The sequence below is a fragment of the Ruditapes philippinarum genome, unplaced genomic scaffold, assembly GCF_026571515.1.
Source record: "Ruditapes philippinarum isolate M1 unplaced genomic scaffold, ASM2657151v2 ctg1348_1_1_1_1, whole genome shotgun sequence".
Classification (NCBI taxonomy): domain Eukaryota; kingdom Metazoa; phylum Mollusca; class Bivalvia; order Venerida; family Veneridae; genus Ruditapes; species Ruditapes philippinarum.
In genome coordinates, this window is record NW_026863537.1 from 129,495 (window position 1) to 148,686 (window position 19,192).

Consider the following 19,192-nt stretch of genomic DNA (forward strand, 5'->3'; position numbering starts at 1 on the left):
TTCAGTCAACAATAATATAATCTGCATAGATTAGACATTTCGTATCGATTGAAAAGACAAAGTTATGATCAACCGCACAGAACAGATAAGCAAGTATTATATATGTGTCTGGTAATTTAATATTGATAAATATGGTTATAAAATCTATTGAGCAGAAGACGGATTGATATATACAGCCGACACTGAACGAAAACACGTCTTTTTAATATTGATGATAAGCTGTATGATTAATGCGTTCAGCATACGAAAATATTACATGAATCGACTTGTGTTAATGTATGACTCTGAAAAAGTTTCAGACGCGCTAAAACAAACTTCAATCAATTTACCACTACTTATTTAAGAAAGTGCATAAAAAGGATAGAATGGAACTCATTGAAAACAGTTATGAATTGTCGGAAAATTCATTGTTTAAAATTTGATTTAACATATATATTTAATATGTGATATAAGCTGGTTTAAGCTGGTAAAATAACTAGAACACATGAGCCTATTTTTCAATAGTCTGACGAGGAGAAGTTTCAAGAAAATAATCAGTTTATATCGAGCTGTTCAGGAAAAAAAAGACAACTTACTTAATTTCTTGTCTCAGGCGTCTTAATATTTAACTTAATAACTGGAATCTACCGATTTAATTGCCGTGGATAAATTCAGTTCTTTTTAACCGTCGGTTTCCCATCTCCTTTTGTCAACTGTTTGTAATGCAACAGATACATATCTATAAATATATTTACAAAGAAACCAATTTATATTTCAATTGACTCAAAAGTAGTGTCACCAGTAAAGATTAACTTTTCCCTGTTTGTTTCTATTTATCAATCAAATGACCTAAGCCCGTGTTTTGAACATCGTGTGTGGCCAACAACATTCAATATAGCATCCGATAAATTAACCGGTCAATAAGAACTTGTTCTATTTGTGTTTTTTATTATTCACAATGAACACAGTCTGAAAATAAACAATACAGAAAACCTTTAAATGTGACTAGATATACATCACAAGACTTGACAATACGACTTCCATGTCATAACCAAGGGAATGATTAAATTGACAATGAAATACATATAGCATGAACCATGATAAAGTGCAATACATGAAGGAGTAAAATAATCTTATACATTTTGGGTTTGTAATTACCTATCAATTAAAGTTTATTGTGCCACTTCACTTGTGATGTTGTGTCTTGTAAAAATATGTTACAAATGGCGATTTTCCCATCAGGGGAAGTAACTCTACCATGTGAAGTCCTGACCTCATGTACCGTGCACTGTATATATTCGTATATCTCCCCCCAAGTCTTTTGACACATAATTTGTAAAAGAAAAAAAGACTGAAACACACATATATATCACTAAATAATCAGTCACGGTACAAAATAACACCATGTCATGTCACTACACAATAATAACAGTTTACATGTTCTGACGTAGTAAAAATAATTCACTATTATGAACACACCCTGTGGATTGGAACATCATTAGGGTTAATTTAGTGGGTGAAATTCAAATTCAATTAGTTGTACAAGGGTATGCAGATTATTATCACTGGCTGTGGCAGTTCTGACCCTGTCCCAAGTCACTGATTTTAAATCAAGGGAGTCTAGTGAATTAATGGCTGATAAAACTACAGTGCTCTCAATGGAGGAATCGGAGGTAGAATACCGGGGTTCTCTCAATGGTGCAAGGTCAATGTTTGAGATACGAGTTAGGCTGCTGATACTAGCAATATCGTCTGTGAGCACAAGCCGTTCTGGGTCCCCAGTAGGGTTCCGAGACAGGCTGTCTGTGGCCTTATGTTTAGCACCTGGGATGTAAACCATACTAAACTTGTACCTGAGGGTTTTTTCCTTTAGGTTCCTGAGCCTAGCATTAGATATATTCTCTAATGATCGGTCGCCAAAGAGCTTAAGGAGTGGTTTGTGGTCGACAGCAATGATAAGGTTAGAGCAACCCAGGACAAAATACCTGGCCCTGTCCAGTGCGTCAGCTACCGCTAAGGCCTCTCCTTCTACTGGAGCATAGCGTGATTCTGCTGCATGAGTAAAGCGGCTACCTACTAATGTGACCCTCCAGCCATTGCTACAACAAAATGGCTCAGTTTTTAGACAACTGCAATGTTTCTGGAGGAGCCAAAAGCCAATGCCATCCTTGGACCAATCTGTGGTAAGACATGTGGGTCTAGTCGGGTCAAAAATCTTAACCCCTTCTTCGATTTCCCTCGTGATGACCTGTTTGGATTCTTCAAACAAAGTGTCTAGTTCTTTGGTCCAGAGAAATGGGGTGTTAGGTTGGAGGAGGTGGCGAAATGGGGCCATCTTCCCTGTCATGCTAAAAGCATATGCAACCTGGTTGACAAGGCCGAAAAAAGATCTGACATCAGTGATATTCTTAGGTTTCGGAAAATCAGATATGGCTTGTAGGTATCTCTGGCAAGGTCTGACAGAATTGGGACCAATTTCAAAACCTGCAAATTCGACTGTATCTTCTGCAAAGGTAAACTTCTCCGGGTTCAGAGTTATGCCATTTTTTCCGCATAGATCTAGCCAATGCACGGTTTGGTTAAAACTGTCTTCTATTGTGTCTGACCATAGAAGGACATCATCAATGCATTTAGTTTTGTTGGGTATGTGAGCTACAAGTTCATCGTACCTTCTAGTGTAGCCATCGCCCGAGGCTATGTAGCCCTGAGGGGCGGTTCGATACCTGTATCTACCCCAAGGTGTGATGAATGTGGTAAAGTGACGATCCTCTTCCCGGATAGGTACACTATGGTAGCCATTCCAGGCGTCCAGTACAGTTTTGATTTTACCATGTGGTACGGAACGCGCTTGATGGAAGGGGGAAGGGGTATGATGGGTCTGTCTCTTTGCATGTGCATTTAGGGGTTGTAGGTCAACAGTGCGGCGTGGCTCGCCATTCTTTTTGGCGCATACAACCATTCTGTGGCACCATGTTACCGGCTCACCAATAGGGACGGGTTCGATCACTCCTAGGCTTACATCTTGGTCTAATCCAGCTTTAACGGCTTCACGCCAATGAATTGGTACTGGGATGGGGGTATGGTGGGCCACAGGCTCTGCTTGTGGGTCGATCATCAGCTTCATTGGTGGGCCATTAATCATGGGTAAAGGTTGGTGAGGGCAGGTGTTAAAGGTGCTAGACCTATAGTGGTTGAGAAGGTATTCCTTTAGGAGGGGAAGATTATCTTTGGTGCCTGGAAATGGTATTTTGTCTGGGGGTGGTGGAGGTAATTGGCGTTTAGGGCATGAGCATGTTTGCTGCTGGATGGCAGCGGTCTGGGTGGGGGTAGGAGCCGTGAAAGGGAAAGAGGCGGGAAGGATCCCTAACTCAGTGCAGGCCTCACGACTAAGGAATAGTTTGTCGCATGAATCAGTGACATACGTCATTTGTCTACTCTCAGCAGCCCTTTCCCCCTCTGTAGCACAAATGCGGAGCACAGTGGCGCCTATGATTTTTACCAGTATTGGTTGTGGTGTGCATTTGCATTGTAACTGGAATAAGGTCCGACTCCCGAAGTCCAAGGCGTTTTATCACATTTGTGCCAGCTAAGCAGCTCTGGCAGCCTGTGTCAGCCAAGGCAGGAAGGATTGCTGAGAGAGGTCGGTTTGCATTTAGTTCGAAACCGAGGGCAGTATAGTCTTCTCTCACTACACGCGCACTAACATTCATGGTAGGTTGAGGTTTTTGATTTACGTTTGATCCATGTGTCAGATAGTTTGTCATAGGCATGATGTTCTAGGCGTAGGGATCTTTCAATGCCCTCTTCACTTATCGAACAAGAGTCTGTGATAGTACACAACGCGTCAAATGTAGCAGCTGTCTCACTGAAAGTGTTTTGTTGTCTGGCATCTAGCTTAGCACCCCTGCAGACCTGAGGAAAGTGATTTTGTTTAAGACAGCGGTCGCACATCTTACCATACGCTGGGCATACATTCTTCCTTATCCTTGCAGGTGCATTTGTACCATGACCTTTTGTTCCACAGTAGCCACAAGGATCTTTAGTTTCTTTTTTTTCATTCTTGTTTTTTGATCATTTTTTTGTAGGAGCTGGAGGCTGCATCCACCGGCTGGCTCTCAAGTAAGGAGGAAGCTGACCTTTACCGGCTTCCTTGACCTCCACAAATTGGAATATCTCCTCAAGTGTCATTTTCTGGTTTTTATCACCAAGCAACTCCAACTGAATCTCAGGGTCTGCGATGCCCCTTGTCACAATATCGCGCATAACCTCATCGGAGAAGTCCACATTGGCACTGCAGTTAGGTCATTTAAGTGATAAACAGCAAATGTTTGCTTGGCCCTTCACACGAGCTCCAAAATTGCGTATTGTCTCCTCACGATCTTGTTTCATTGCATGTAACTTATGTCTAGCGACCATAGCATTCTCTTCCCTGACTGCGAGTTTCCTAATAGCAGATAACACTTCATTTTCAGGTTTGCCAGTCAGGTTTCCACCAGTAGCCCTTGTGAGGTCTTTCCTAAGCGTTTCTTCACAACATTCTAGAAGCTGTAGTATTAAGTCACTGCCTTTAACTTGAGTGGCTTTTTTGTAATCGTCCCATCGTTTTTCGAAGTACAACCAGTCCTCGTTTGTGCCAGCTGCTTTGATAGTTGGACGTTTCACCTTTTCCACTTTAGCTGATGCCGCCACTGCGGGCGTGTGTGTCATCGAGTGTGTGTTGAGTAAGGCAGCAACTATCACAGCGTCCAGCTCAGCGGTTTTGTAATCGCATCCAGGAAATGGGCATTCAACGACAGGCATCTTGACTGGACTGTGTTCATCAATAAGAACTTGTTCTATTTGTGTTTTTTATTATTCACAATGAACACAGTCTGAAAATAAACAATACAGAAAACCTTTAAATGTGACTAGATATACATCACAAGACTTGACAATACGACTTCCATGTCATAACCAAGGGAATGATTAAATTGACAATGAAATACATATAGCATGAACCATGATAAAGTGCAATACATGAAGGAGTAAAATAATCTTATACATTTTGGGTTTGTAATTACCTATCAATTAAAGTTTATTGTGCCACTTCACTTGTGATGTTGTGTCTTGTAAAAATATGTTACAAATGGCGATTTTCCCATCAGGGGAAGTAACTCTACCATGTGAAGTCCTGACCTCATGTACCGTGCACTGTATATATTCGTATAACCGGCATAATAAACAAGTATTGCTAGGAATGTAATCGACTCTAAAATACAAATAAAGATTACAGCAAGATAAAACTTGATCATGCTCTCAACAAGTTTTTCCTCGCTAACTACATTAGTGCTTAAATGATCGGCAGATTGAATCTTCTGTCCTCTCCTTTACTCGTACTTCTGATTTATTGTAATAATATCTTCTATGTGATTAACAAATGTGTGGGTGATGTTATTTTTAACGAGCCGACAAGTTCAGGACATAACATATGGATCCCTATTTTTCGATTTATAAATGAACAGAAACTACACTCTTCACGCTTTGTTTTCTATGCTATGGGATAAAATACATTCCAGCATACAGTGTAAGTGTTGCAGCAAGGCAACTATTAACTGCTGATCCAGAAATAACTTTTTTTATTTCAGTTCGTCTTAAATAACCATGGTAACGCAATACCGGCTTAAAAGTTAGAAATTCAGATCGTCATCTGCCAATATGACTTAATATGTAAATTTAACATCATGTGAACTTCTAATTCAAACAAGTTTTAACTCTCTGTCAACTTTTTGTTTATTACAAAATTTCATCATTTGCGACTTTAACATCAATTTTGAGCAGTTATAAAACTTCAAACAGAAGGGGTCATATCGCGACTTTACAGTTTTAACTGTTGGAGGAAGACCCCAGGTGCCCATCGTGCATTATTATAGCGGCGCAAAAGGGTATCTTTTTAGTTCCACCAAAGGTCCCTCAGCTAGCTGAATAACTTCCTTACATGAAAGAAGGAAGTTCCTTGCGGGATCCGAACCCACAGCGGTGAGGTACATAAAAAATTAACATGTTTAAAATGATAAAAATAATTTAAATAATTCCTTTTGTTATATCATTTCTGTTTAGGGAAACTGGTTTGAAGTTAAATCTTTAACTTCTTATTATGTTACTAACTACCTAAAACGAACTGGGGTAATGAACCGAAAAAGCAATTATCAGTTAGTTTAAACAATTTTAACTGGTTCACACAGCTATACAAATTTAAGTACTATAATAATATACAAACGTAAGTACACATTTCTCCACTATGAAATTCTTTGCTTTGTACAATGACACTTTAATATGTAGCGTCATCCTTTGAAATTGAACACGATCAATACAAAGACTGTATATTTCACTGTCAATCTATCATATCTACAAGTTCAGCTGATATCTAGAACTCCCAAATCGAGACTGTTATTGACGGCAAGGAGTTTGGTTTGCACAAAAAGTCAGTATATGATCATTTTGCGATAAAATTATTGACTTTTGCATTGGAATCTCTGATTCCTAATCAAATATGTTTCCAAGGCGGTTTCTACATATTCAATTGGTTTAATTTAAAGGTTTAGACAATAATGCGACACATACACACACTACAATTATGTCCTTTTCAGTCCTTCACAGAATGTTTACGGTTGGAAATGTATGAAACCAGTTATTAAATAATATGTCTTTTGACTCATTCCTGCTGTCGCACTCTTTGAATATTCATACAATTGTTTGCGGGCATGTCACGCAATGCGATGGGGAAAATATATCCATGTATTATTACTGTCGCCACTCTTTATGCCCCTTAGAGACTAGCTCTATCATTTGACATCCGAACACAATCCTGCCATAAATCTTACTTAACTTTCTTGTTAAACTTTTTGTGTCGCCTTGAAAAGGCGACATATAGGGGTTACTTTTGTCGGCGGTGTCGGCGTTGGCGTCCCCTAAAGTTTGTCCGGAGCATAACTCAGTCACTATAAGTCGGATTGACTCCAAACTTGGTATGCATGCTTCTTTCAATGACCCGAAGTGCAGTGCACAAGAATCATTACTCTGCGTTTCTTAATTTTTTAGATATTGCCTTTTGTTAATTTTCATACTTTATTTTTTGTCCAGGCCATTCCTCCAAAGCTATAGACTTGAAACTTCATAGGATAATAGATCTCGTTAAGAAAATGTGCAGTGAACAAAAACCAGTACTCTGCACTTCCTATTTTTTGCGTTATTGCTCTTTAATAATTTTCATACTTTTGTCCAGGCCATTTCTCTTAAACTATGAAAGCTATTGACTTGAAACTTCATAGGATAATAGATCTCATTAAGAAAAAATCCAGTGCACAAAAACAGTACTCTGCACTTCTTATTTTTTAGTTATTGCCCTTTGTTAATTTTCATATTTCATTCGTGTCAAGGCCATTTCTCCTAAAGTATAAGCTATGGACATTAAACTTCATAGGATGATAGATCTCATTAAGAAGAAGTACAGTGCACAAAAACAGCACTCTGTACACTATGGTTTTAGAGTTATTTCCTTTTGTTGATTGTAATTCTTTATTTTTGTTGCAGCCATTTCGTCTAAACTATAAAAGCTATGGACTTCAAACTTCATAGGATGATAGATCTTATTGAGAAGAAGAGCAGTACACAAGAACCGGTACTCTGTACTTAATGATTTTAGAGTTATTGCCCTTTGTTAATTATATTATACTTTTTGTCCACCACAATAAAAGCTATTCAAGCTACATCAATCCTGATGTTACATTGTTACAAGCAGTTCAAATGCTACTAAAGTTAAAGGTACATGTAAATTATAAGAGTGGTATTTATAAATAACCTATAATTAAGAAAAACATGCCTAAGTGACACAAGGCGACACATCCGACTCGCAAAGTTCTAGTTTGTTTAACACGTTCTCATCAGGATAATCAGGATATTTTTCTTTTTTTTAGCTTTACTGAGTTTCAGCTTGATCTCGTTTAAGTTTTAAGCATTTTCAATAAAGCACGGCACTATTTTAAGGTTCAGCGCCAAGTACAAACGTGAAATCATTGTTTTGTGCGTTTAACATGTTAAGGAACATTTATACGAGAGACATAACAAAACGTATACTTTTTTGCAAGGATAGCACCTTTGCACCATAAGCATCTGCAGAAACCGTCGGACTTCTGAAATTCCTCACAGTGTGGGTTGCGATTCAGGCTTTTAAAAAGACATTGTGCCCATCTTAGGGTATATAGTGAGTAAACAGGTGTATAGTGAGTAAACAGGTGAAGGTTACAGTAAGTTTACATTTTGCCATACCTCCTTTCAATCTCATATTAATTGACACTCCATAAACGATAAATAACTCACAATGTCCATAGAAATTTTGGTAAATATCCATTGGGATTTGCCTGTCACGTTCAATTTATAAAACAGAGTGGGCAATCTTTTTATATTTAAGACACATACTTTATTTTATCCAAAGTATTTTCCAATATCAATTGTTTTTTCAAATACCATTATAACAATTAATGTTTTTAAAATATATAGTCCATTCAGCTGTACTTAAACCAGCTGTAATGTACTTCAGCAGATGTTATTGCTATAGAAAGGTACATTTACCCTCTGCCTAGAATGTGTGGCCAAGTACATACAGAGAGAAGTTATAGTTGTCCATGAAATCACTTATTGAAACGAGAATGCTTGATCACTTTCCATTTACAGAGGTTTTAAAATCAATACAAAACTATTTCTTCCATGCCGTTTGGAGAATTTCGTGCTTCTATAAATGAAACGCTATTTGCTTTAAGGAAAATAATTAATATATATCCCTAGATCACAATTATAATGTCTAGATGAAGACGATTTTTCTCATAAGGCACAGAATCAATAGAAAGAAAGGAGAAAAACAATTTTTGTTTTATTCGCGATATGTTAACACATACGCTTGTAAAATTGAACTAGATTATATATAAACAAGACAAGCAAATAAACGTGTCTTGGTTAAGCCTCAGATTATATTATCGCTTCAACTTTAAGTATGACCTCGGTTTTAACAGTGTTCACATTGGAAAGGATAAACGCCAACAATTCAGAATTGAAATTTGATATTTGTAGCAGAAATGGCTTACAAATCATGTCAATTGAAGAATTTTTTTTTGTTGACGCATATCTTATGTCTGAAGCACCGCAAGTATCTAATTTCTATTTTCAATTTCATGTTTATTTTTAACTTCCGTTTTTAGGTAAGCTGTGACGCAAATATAATTTCTTTCATTTGCCCCCCTTTCATTCTTAAACAAAACTAAAAAAAATACAAGAGAATTTCTTCCTATAATAATAAGAAATTATCATTCCTGAAAAAGACGTCTAACTTAATTATAGCTTTCGTGAGACATAACATAAACTTCATTACTTGAATTTACTAAGACGATTGTCATAGATACACATCCAGGTCATATCTCACAGTTTTCCCGCCGATAAAATGGGGGGGGGGGGTATATTGCTTTGGCGTCGTCAGTTGTACCAAACTCCCTCTTTGCATTGTTGACCAAATTTCAATCCCCATGGCATATTTAGAACAACTTTTTTGCATATAGAAATTAGTTTTGATTTTTGTTTTCATTTCGGACCTACAAAATTAACAAAGTGATTTTAAGTAACAAGTGATTATTGCTTTTAACATTTTTTTTATCTCTAATGACACAACTAAAACCAGTCTCCATGTGTAGGTCCAATGAAAACTAAATGAAAACATCTTCAGACATGTTTACATTTTTGTATATTAATAGTAAAAATATAAGAAAAACACTTTTTACCTTGAAAACAGTTTCAATTTGATACCTATGGAATTTTGTTTGGCTTTGGCCAACTCGCCTAAAATATGAATTAAATTCAGTATGTTTACAGAAAAATATTCGTTGCCACTCTATATACAAATTAACAGTTGTTTCCGCACTATATCCCAGCCACAGATTAGCGACGTACTTTATGAGCACCATTAAAACTTGAATAATTCACAACTCTAACCTTGAAGTGACAATGACTTTCAATGCCAAACTATCAAACTATTGCTAATATTGTCATAACATTGTTATAAATTTGATTTAAATTTGGAACAAACATTACTTAGGAGAAAAAAGTGTGAACATGACATGCATAATCTTGTGTGCTCATTTTTGCGGTTATTAATTATAACCAGTATTTTACGGGGTATATTGCATGTGTTTCTGTTTGGTTGTTTGTCGCTGTTTTTTTCTTCTTCTTAACGTGATACTATATCGTACATTTTTATTGCAACAATTTAATATTTATGTTGATCAGGAAAGCCTACATAACACTAATTGTATGTCCAAATAAGCATTTTATCAAGAATCATTTTGAGACATTATACTTTTGATAATATTCTAGTAAAGAAAACATTATGAAATTCTATAATATTCTTGTATTAATGAAATTGGAAATAAAAAAAAAAAATTTACTTTCTTTAGAAGGTAGGTGTGACAGAAGATATTCACCACAAAAACAATGTTCACTTTTTAAGTTCATTTTGTGGATGAAAAAAAAACAACAACAAAAAACAGGTCATTAAAGCGAGAATAATGAAATATGGACACAAATCTATTGCTATTATCTATAAGCAATATTTGTAAATACATTCTGAAAAAGGATTAAAATTTTACACTCAAGCATGTAATACACTTAAAGCATTTTGTCTTAGTTTGAAATCAGAAACTGTGTTCGCGTATGGAATGAAGCCTGTTCAGATATTTAATAAAGCGTATAAAAGATAAGTACATTTAAAAATAGAATGAAAACGCATATCAAATCAGTAAATAACCGTAAAAAAATCGTTTTTAAGAAACCTGAACGATAGAAACATGTACCTACATATGACGATATTACACGCTTCAAACCTACCCGTTCGTGGTCAATTAGCTAAATATTAGACCTTGAAATGTTTCTTTTGTAATGTCTAATGACGGGTATTGTAGAGATGATTTTTCTTATAAGTGGATATGGAACTAAAGAGAACCATCGTCCATCGGACACGTGTCTACATCTAAGCCAAAGGATCGTAAATTCGAGCACTACGGGCTTCATGATAATGTGTCAATATACTGAATATTCAATCAAGCTGGTAAGTTTAAGAAATGACTTTCGTTACTTTCAATTGTAAAAAAAATATTTTTACACTAATTCAGTAAAAGTTATTTTGATTATTTCTACTCATATTTAAATATAGGGAAACAATAGTTATATCTTAACTAAATGTTTCCCAGTGAAATTTGCCATATTACCTTTAATATCAATCTGGAAAATAAAATTAAATATTCGACGTGTTGAATAAATGACACCAGTAAATAAATGGATATAAATTGTACTTTAGCTTCACATTCTTTTAACATTCGTTGGCTCGCCATTTTACGCACAGATATTTCCTTATTTTACAAATAAAGCAAATACTTTTACCCTTTAAGACTAGTTTGCATGTGCCATTAAAGATTATCCGATCACAAATCTTAGATGTTTTTAATTTCTTCTCATTAAATCTCTTTTTTGTTGATGTTGTTTGTTCATGTTTTGTTTATATCTGTAACATCATTCCTTCCCTTTTTATTAAATGGCACACGGAATTTTCTTTGAATGAGATTTTTCCTCTGCAGAGAGGTCAAGTCTGCGTGTCAAGTCTTTTAACTGTATATTAAGAGCATTTAAGTGACGCCGAAATGACATTTACCTTATTTATAACATTGTTTGACGTCATAAAAATATCAAAATGGAAACAAAGTGATATTTAGTTTTTTTTTATTTTGGATGTCTATCACTTAATCTAAAATCAAAAGAATAGAAATTCAAAATTATGGTTTAGCTGTATGGCTAATTACCGCAATTAGAAACAATAACATTTTACGGAAATATGAGATTTTTTAAAGAAAGGCATTAATATTGGCTCAATATGCTTTTAAGATAATCATTATTACATTAGAAGTATTAAGTATTACATTTTATATAAATGAATGACTACAGAATTCGATCATTTCTTTATTAAATAAAACTGCAAAGGACTTCTTTATTGAAAATGCTCACAAGTCGACTTTGAAAAAGAGACAAATGTATTGGAATCAGTATCATTGTATGTAAACTTGACCTAAAGACACTTTTTTTCTGTATTTAGATACAGTCACATTTAGTATTAGTTTTATTGGCGCATGAATTATATCGTAAACGTGTACATTTGCGCCATAAATCAGATTTGAAGATATGTCTTTAGCCTTAATTGGCTTTGTTACTGCTGTCATTTATGGAATACATTTCTTATATTCAAATGGCATATGAAAAGTTTTGAATACCATGGGTTAACGTGAATTTCATATTCAATTTGATATGTTTGCAAAAAGTTATGTGTTTTAATCTGACAAGATTAACGCAAACATATAAGCTTAATATGATATAAAGCGTTGATATCCTTTATTTTTTCTCTTTTATTATTAAATAAATCTTTAAAAAAACAAGATGCTTTATTTCTATAACAAGTAGCAATAATCATTCAAGAAAAAGACGTCTAACTTGATTATAGCTCTCACGAGGCATGACATAAACTTCATTACTGGAATTTACTGAGACGATTGTCGTGGAAACATCCAGGTCATATTTCTTTTTTCCTATTTTCACATGACACCATATCATATATAATTATCGCGACTATTGAATACACATGTAAAAAGTAACAGAAAGCATCTCTAAGTTAACAAGTAGTTTTCGCAAAAATATTTTTTTAATATCAAAGTATTAAAAACATACATCTTTTCATATTGGTATTATATGTTCATACGAAAATAGGTATTACATGAGAATAATCAATCTTTTTGCAAAGGAAGCCATTACCTTCTCAATAAAATAGTTCACGAGAAATTAAAGATCCTGTATGTTGTGTGATTGATATTGTTACTGTGTGTATACCACACTTGCAAAAAAATTATATATGTATATAAATATGCAAATAAAACAATTTTCAAACATCAAAGAATATGTAAAATGTGTACTGCAAATATTTGTGCACATTATATTTAATCAATAAATTACATGCATTCATTTCTTATTGGAAAATTTGACTTAGAATTTATAGAAAATAAAATTCTAATTACCTCCCTTTATTTACATGAAATGTTAAATTGGTTAATATCTTTATAAATAATGCTTATTGGAACTTACAATATTGACAAAACTTAATTTGAGCATCATATTTATGAAATAAAACCATGAAAAAATTGTGTTACAGGATCTTTAAATGACATTATCACAAATGAATAAATGCAAACTAGGAAGGCTGCGCCTAGATTATATTATCTTAATACAAGAGAGTCCAGAGGGCCCTGAACCGCTAACCTGAGAAATAGGGTGACGGTCAAAGTGGAGCCCCTTTTTACCAAAGAAGAAATAGCGAAAATTAAAACATCGTGAAAAACACCGGATTTACAGTACATATAAGAAAAATCAATGACCCCTGTTTGGACCCTAGGTGCTTAATTTCAACAAACATGGTAGATATACACTAGAACATGCTTCATGCTCTTACTCTTTTGGATTTTCACAGGAAGATTTTTTAAGTTTTTACTATATATATAGCAAGGGGCCAATTTTGATCCTAGGGCTTTCATTTAAACAAACTTGGTAGACATGCACTAGAAGATGTTTCATGTCAAATATCTGAGCTCTAGCATTTTAAGATTGTCACAAGAAGAATCGTTTTAGTTTTTACTATATACATATAAGGTAAATCAATGATCCCTCTTGCGGGGCAAATTTTGACACTAGGGCATTTATTTGAACAAACTTGGTAGGCATCCACTAAAGGATGTTTTATGCCAAACATCTAAGCTCTAGCTCTTTCGTTATTTTACAAGATTGTTTTGTAAAAATAATTTTCCCTTGCCATAGCAACCAGAGTTCTTTATGAAATTTCATTCTTTGAAAACTTCGGTAGTGCATCATGCAAGTAACATCCCTGTAAATTTCAGCAAATTTGGCCAAGTGGTTTAGTTTAAGAAATTGTTGACGCACGGACGGAAGCTCAGACGATGGACGACGGACAATGGGCCATCAGAAAAGCTCACCTTGAGGACAATGTTCTCAGGTGAGCTAACAAAACCTTACAAAGCTGCTTATCATAATCCATGATAATCCGTATCGTTTTCTTATAAAGGCAGTGCATGAGCTTTTAATTTAGAATGTCATTAAATACTTCATTTTGAATTGAAACGACATGTATTCAGGTGTATTTGACAGACGCTGAAATGAAAACAATGTACTTATAACGTTCACTGAAATAATACCTCATTAGATCGTAAATAGTGAAAGTATGGGCACATTAGAGAACGTATGAAAATACATTATGGAAAGTGGCTTACACGCAAGCATGTAATAAACTAACAGGATTTTCGCATGATCTAAAATTTTATATAGATTACGCTAATAAAATGAAGCCTTTTAAAATTGCATCATAAAGTTTATTGGAAGCAGATATTACAATCGAATAATTCTATATTAAAAGAGTAAAGAACTGTCACAGTGGAAACTCGTGTACTAAATGAACCGTTTCAGTTGTCACATACCAAGATACGATGCTCTTTGGTAAATGTGCTATACATTGGACCTTGTCATGTTGATAACAGTTATCAATAGTTTGTAAAAAAAAATTTCTTTATTTTTCATGCAATAAAGGCAGAATGGTAGCTCTAGTCTAGATGACAAGCATTTATCACTCAACTTAGAGATCAGGGATTCGAGCCCTACATGAACCATGACTATGTTTCAATATGTCATCAGTATTGGCCAGTTCAAGAAGGGAACTCGCAAGTGATAGATATATATAACTACAAGCTTTCACCAGTATCGAGCTTGAAGTTGGATAAATAGTTAAATTTGATTAAGCTTATTTTTATTATTACAAACCATCTTCAAAAAAAAAAATAAACACTGTAGCAATTTCGAAATTAAATATAAATACGTTGATTTACCATTTTACTTTCAATATCAAAATGTAAAAAGTGAAATAAATTATCATATAAATTATTATGAAATGATGATGGATCAATTTCAAAATTAATATTATTGTCATGCAGATTTTTATTAACGTAATGGAATAACTGAAAGGTGCACATTGTATACACTTATCTTTTTTTTAAGTGAAAACATAATCTTATTATATTTCACTTTCTATTTAGGTGGATTTAGACATATATTCTGTTTATGTCGATGCTTGGGGGGCATTGACGGAAACTTGCATTTTCCAGCACTGTCTATGAATAGGCTCAATCATACCGATCCTGCAACATTTTCAATTTTCTACAGGAAATCCGTTTTTCCCAGTGTTTATTTTCAAACATGTTTATTAAAGGGAAAAACACAGTTTTATAAGATACATTTCTTGAATGAACCAGTCATGCATTTTAATTGCACTTTAATTGCAGTTGCATTTCCTTTAAGTCTTAGAGCATGTCACGCAATATTATGCACGGATGTTTCCTTATTAAAGGCAGGTAAACAATACAGCCCTAAGAGACTTGTTTTCATGTGATATTTAAACACAATCCGACAATCTTATTAGATGTGTTTGATATCTTGTTCTTAAATGTTGTCTTTTCAAGTTATTACTGATATCATGAAGTATTTTATCATTTCGAAGAAAACAACGATATTGATGAATATACATTGGAATCCTTTTTTTCTTGCTTATTTTGTATGTTATCTTCTGTTATACAAACAATAAAGGTAAGGAGATTGGCTAAACGATCTTGTAAGTTTTGTACAAATTCTTGGTCTGTATGTCTGCTACACTCGTCAATGTTTTACACAGATTAACATTTTTTTTTGAGAGCTTTATATTTATGTGCCGATTTACGCATGAAATTCTTTTAGCATTCAGAAAAGTATATATTATTTATTAAATTTATGTTGAAAGGTATTTAAATAAGTCACGTGTGACTTGTTTTCCAATCCACGTATCTATCAGTTTGTTTGTACATGCTAACTGTATAAAGTTTTGTTGTACAAATGGAAATAAATAATGTTTAAACTAATATTCATGCTACAAGTACTGTATGTCTAAAACTAGAAGAACAAATATAAACTCAAATTAATGAAACAAATCAAGTTATTTGTAATAATTCCATCTACTCTGAGAAAAGAAGTACGAGCATACATTTGTATTAATAAGACATAAGCTTTTCAAACCAGATTATCAGTCTTAGAAGGAACTTAACTGAGGTTCTTGTATTTTGAAACGACGGTAATGGAAATTATTTTTTGAGATGTTTAATTTGACGTTAGTCTAGACCAATAACTTATGTGCAAAAAAATCAGATCAATCGCTCAAGAATAATTATTAAAAATGGCCTAAAATTGAAAAGCATTGCAAGGCTTTTCACTCAAATCGGGTAGAAGCACAAAATACGAATCATTCAAATGATAAAACTTAATTAATACAATGTCACTAATTATTCATTGTCTGTTACAATCCTGGAAAAAATCTCTTTTCTAGTTGTAAAATTATTAAGTCCAAATTAAGTTTCTCTTTATCAAATACAATAAATGCTTTCCTCTTAAACTTCAAAACCGTAGCGACTCGTGAGAATACTGTTTTTGAAGCTCACTCGATGAAATAAATTTTATCTTACACAGAAACAAACAAATATCCTCTATATAAACAGTAGTGGTACTTAATTTTGTCAAAAGGAATAAAAGATCACACAGGCAAGTTATTAAATTTAATGATGAAATAATCTGTTTTGCCGTTTTGTTCCCTGTGGAACTGTGGCGTTTTTCTTCGTGTGTGGCAAACATAATAAAATAAACAATATGTTGCTGTGCAAATTCTAATTCGAAACATGCGGATCACCCATTCAACAAATGAACACAACATAAAAACATTTTCATATATTTACAAAAACATGTAGATTATGAATACATTATAGGACTCATTTAAATATTCGCTCCCACTTCGGTTTGGTCCGTGTAGTTTACGAGAATTAATGTGAAGTATATTAGTCATGGATTGAAAGTCACGCCAGCGTAATGTGAAGGTTTTCGTTAATTCACAATAACACAGTCGGTTAAGAGAATGCCTGATAGGTCTGATGAGAGGTATGTGGTTTGATCCTTACTGTTGCCATTGTTTTAGTACTCTTTCTTTATTTTTGCAGTATACTTTAATGGAACAGATTTGTAGTGTGTTTTACGGCATTGAAAATACATTTATTGATTTTAATCCGTTTTAATTTTAAACATGAATTCTTAAAACATGTTATTTAAAAAGAGTATAGACATAACAAAATTAAGTAAAACATAAAAAAACCAAACAACATAAAATAAAATAATATATAACTTCAATAATGTTGAAAGTATTAATAAGAAAAACATGGACCAACGCGGTCTCGAACTTAAAACACGTGTGATACTTAGATTATAAACTCGTGCTTTACCCGATTGCGCTATAACGCTAAATACTATTAGTTTAGAGATAAAAATTAAATTAAATTCCATCATACACCGTCTATCTTACGGAACTTACCGAAAATCTACCGAAGATTAATATACTGTGTGCATCGACCGTGTAATCAGTATGTAATTGACAGGTTAATAAAACCAAACAATACTACATGAACTATTTTAAAGCTAAATGAAGGTTAAAAACACAAATAAACATAAACAAACGATTTTACCCATATATCTTGCTTTTCCTGGAACCATATGACTTATTTGTATTTCACTCGTACTATGTTTATGTCAATCTCAGCTATGATGCATGATAAATTTAAGATAATAATTTGAAATCGTTCGTAGGGTAGATATATATCCTGATCTTTAACGTCCATTCCGGTTATAAAGAGTCTAGTCATTTGAAATTCGTATCACTTCCTTTCACAAACATTTTAAACATTCTAAAACATAATATGACTCTTGAGAATGGTTAAAATGTTGAAAACGACCTGACACAAGTAGAAAACAAGTTTAGTTAATTTAGTTTTCAAATGGAAGTTAAGCTGACATGCGATAAACACAATAACAATTAAAAAAGGTCACGAACATGGAATATATTTAATAATGTTAGGTTTAAATTTATTATTAGTATATAAAATAATAAGAGGAAAACATGTTAGAGTAAAGTAAAGTTATAGTAAAGTAAAGTAATGCAATGTAATGTAAAATATAAAGTAAGTAAGTAAATCAACTAATAAATATGTGTCAATATTCTCATTTTTTAAATAATAATTCCTACAACTAAATATAGAACAATTTAATAAACTATGTTGAAATTTACACAAATATAATGCGTACAAATTATACAAACTGATGTAAAAAAGACAAATATTATGCTTGCATGATATGAATTATTATGATAATGGATTTTCTTATAAAGAAAGGGTTAATAAACATCTCAAACTGTATTGGAACAACAGGTGTCGAGACATATATTGAGCATATAAACAATTACCTTTTATACGGTATCTCTTATCATTTTCTCGTTACAGGTGAGATAAACTATGATTTAAATAATACTTAGCAGAAACATAATTATATTCTCGTAAAAATATAATATGGAATCAAACAGATGCGCTGGATTTTCAAATCTTATTTTGAAAACATATCTAAATTTCATGTTTGGTTTCTGAACCGGAAACTGTTCTCACTGATGAGACGAAGCCTTAAAAAAGTGATCGTATAAACTGTATCTTTCTGCTTTGTATTATTTAATATAATTATGGTACTTTTACAAATGTAAGACACTGTCAGAGCTAGTATGGAGTGCTTATACAAGAAGTACAACTTGTCTCTGGATGAAGTAAAAACACTCCATTTCACAAAAGGTTTAAATGACAAGTGACAGGTATTGAAAAGATATTTCATGTATCATTTTCAATGTACATTATGCATGAATGATTTGCAAATAATACTGGATTTGTTAAGTCAAAGACCAGCATATCTGTATCGAAAAATATTTTAAGAGGCTCTTCAGGTTTTTGAGAACTTTATAAAAAATCTGAGGTACCGTGGTAAAAACGAAAAAAATCATGTAAACAACCCACATACATTCCATGTATTGGAGGTACATTTATAATGCGCATTCAATATGAAAGATGATTCAATATACTTTTTCAAATTATCTGTACAGATTAGTACTAACGCAATAGTGGAAATAACGAATTTGATAATGTTCTTTACCGTC

General features: G+C 33.5%; 1 protein-coding gene across 1 annotated transcript; it reads right to left on the reverse strand.

Annotated features, from left to right (window-relative positions):
- Positions 1-4,102: 4,102 nt before the first annotated feature.
- LOC132722387 (uncharacterized) lies at positions 4,103-5,181 on the reverse strand. Its single transcript, XM_060706883.1, has 2 exons — positions 5,040-5,181; positions 4,103-4,850 (listed from the first exon to the last, which is right to left on the reverse strand). Exon 2 carries the CDS (start codon positions 4,777-4,779, stop codon positions 4,282-4,284), a length of 498 nt encoding a protein of 165 aa, XP_060562866.1. The 5' UTR covers positions 4,780-4,850; positions 5,040-5,181; the 3' UTR covers positions 4,103-4,281.
- Between the last annotated feature and the right edge of the window lie 14,011 nt (positions 5,182-19,192).

Bases quoted from the DNA above. Each gene is read 5' to 3' on its own strand.
- LOC132722387 (XM_060706883.1), bottom strand. From the start codon at position 4,779: ATGCCTGTCGTTGAATGCCCATTTCCTGGATGCGATTACAAAACCGCT.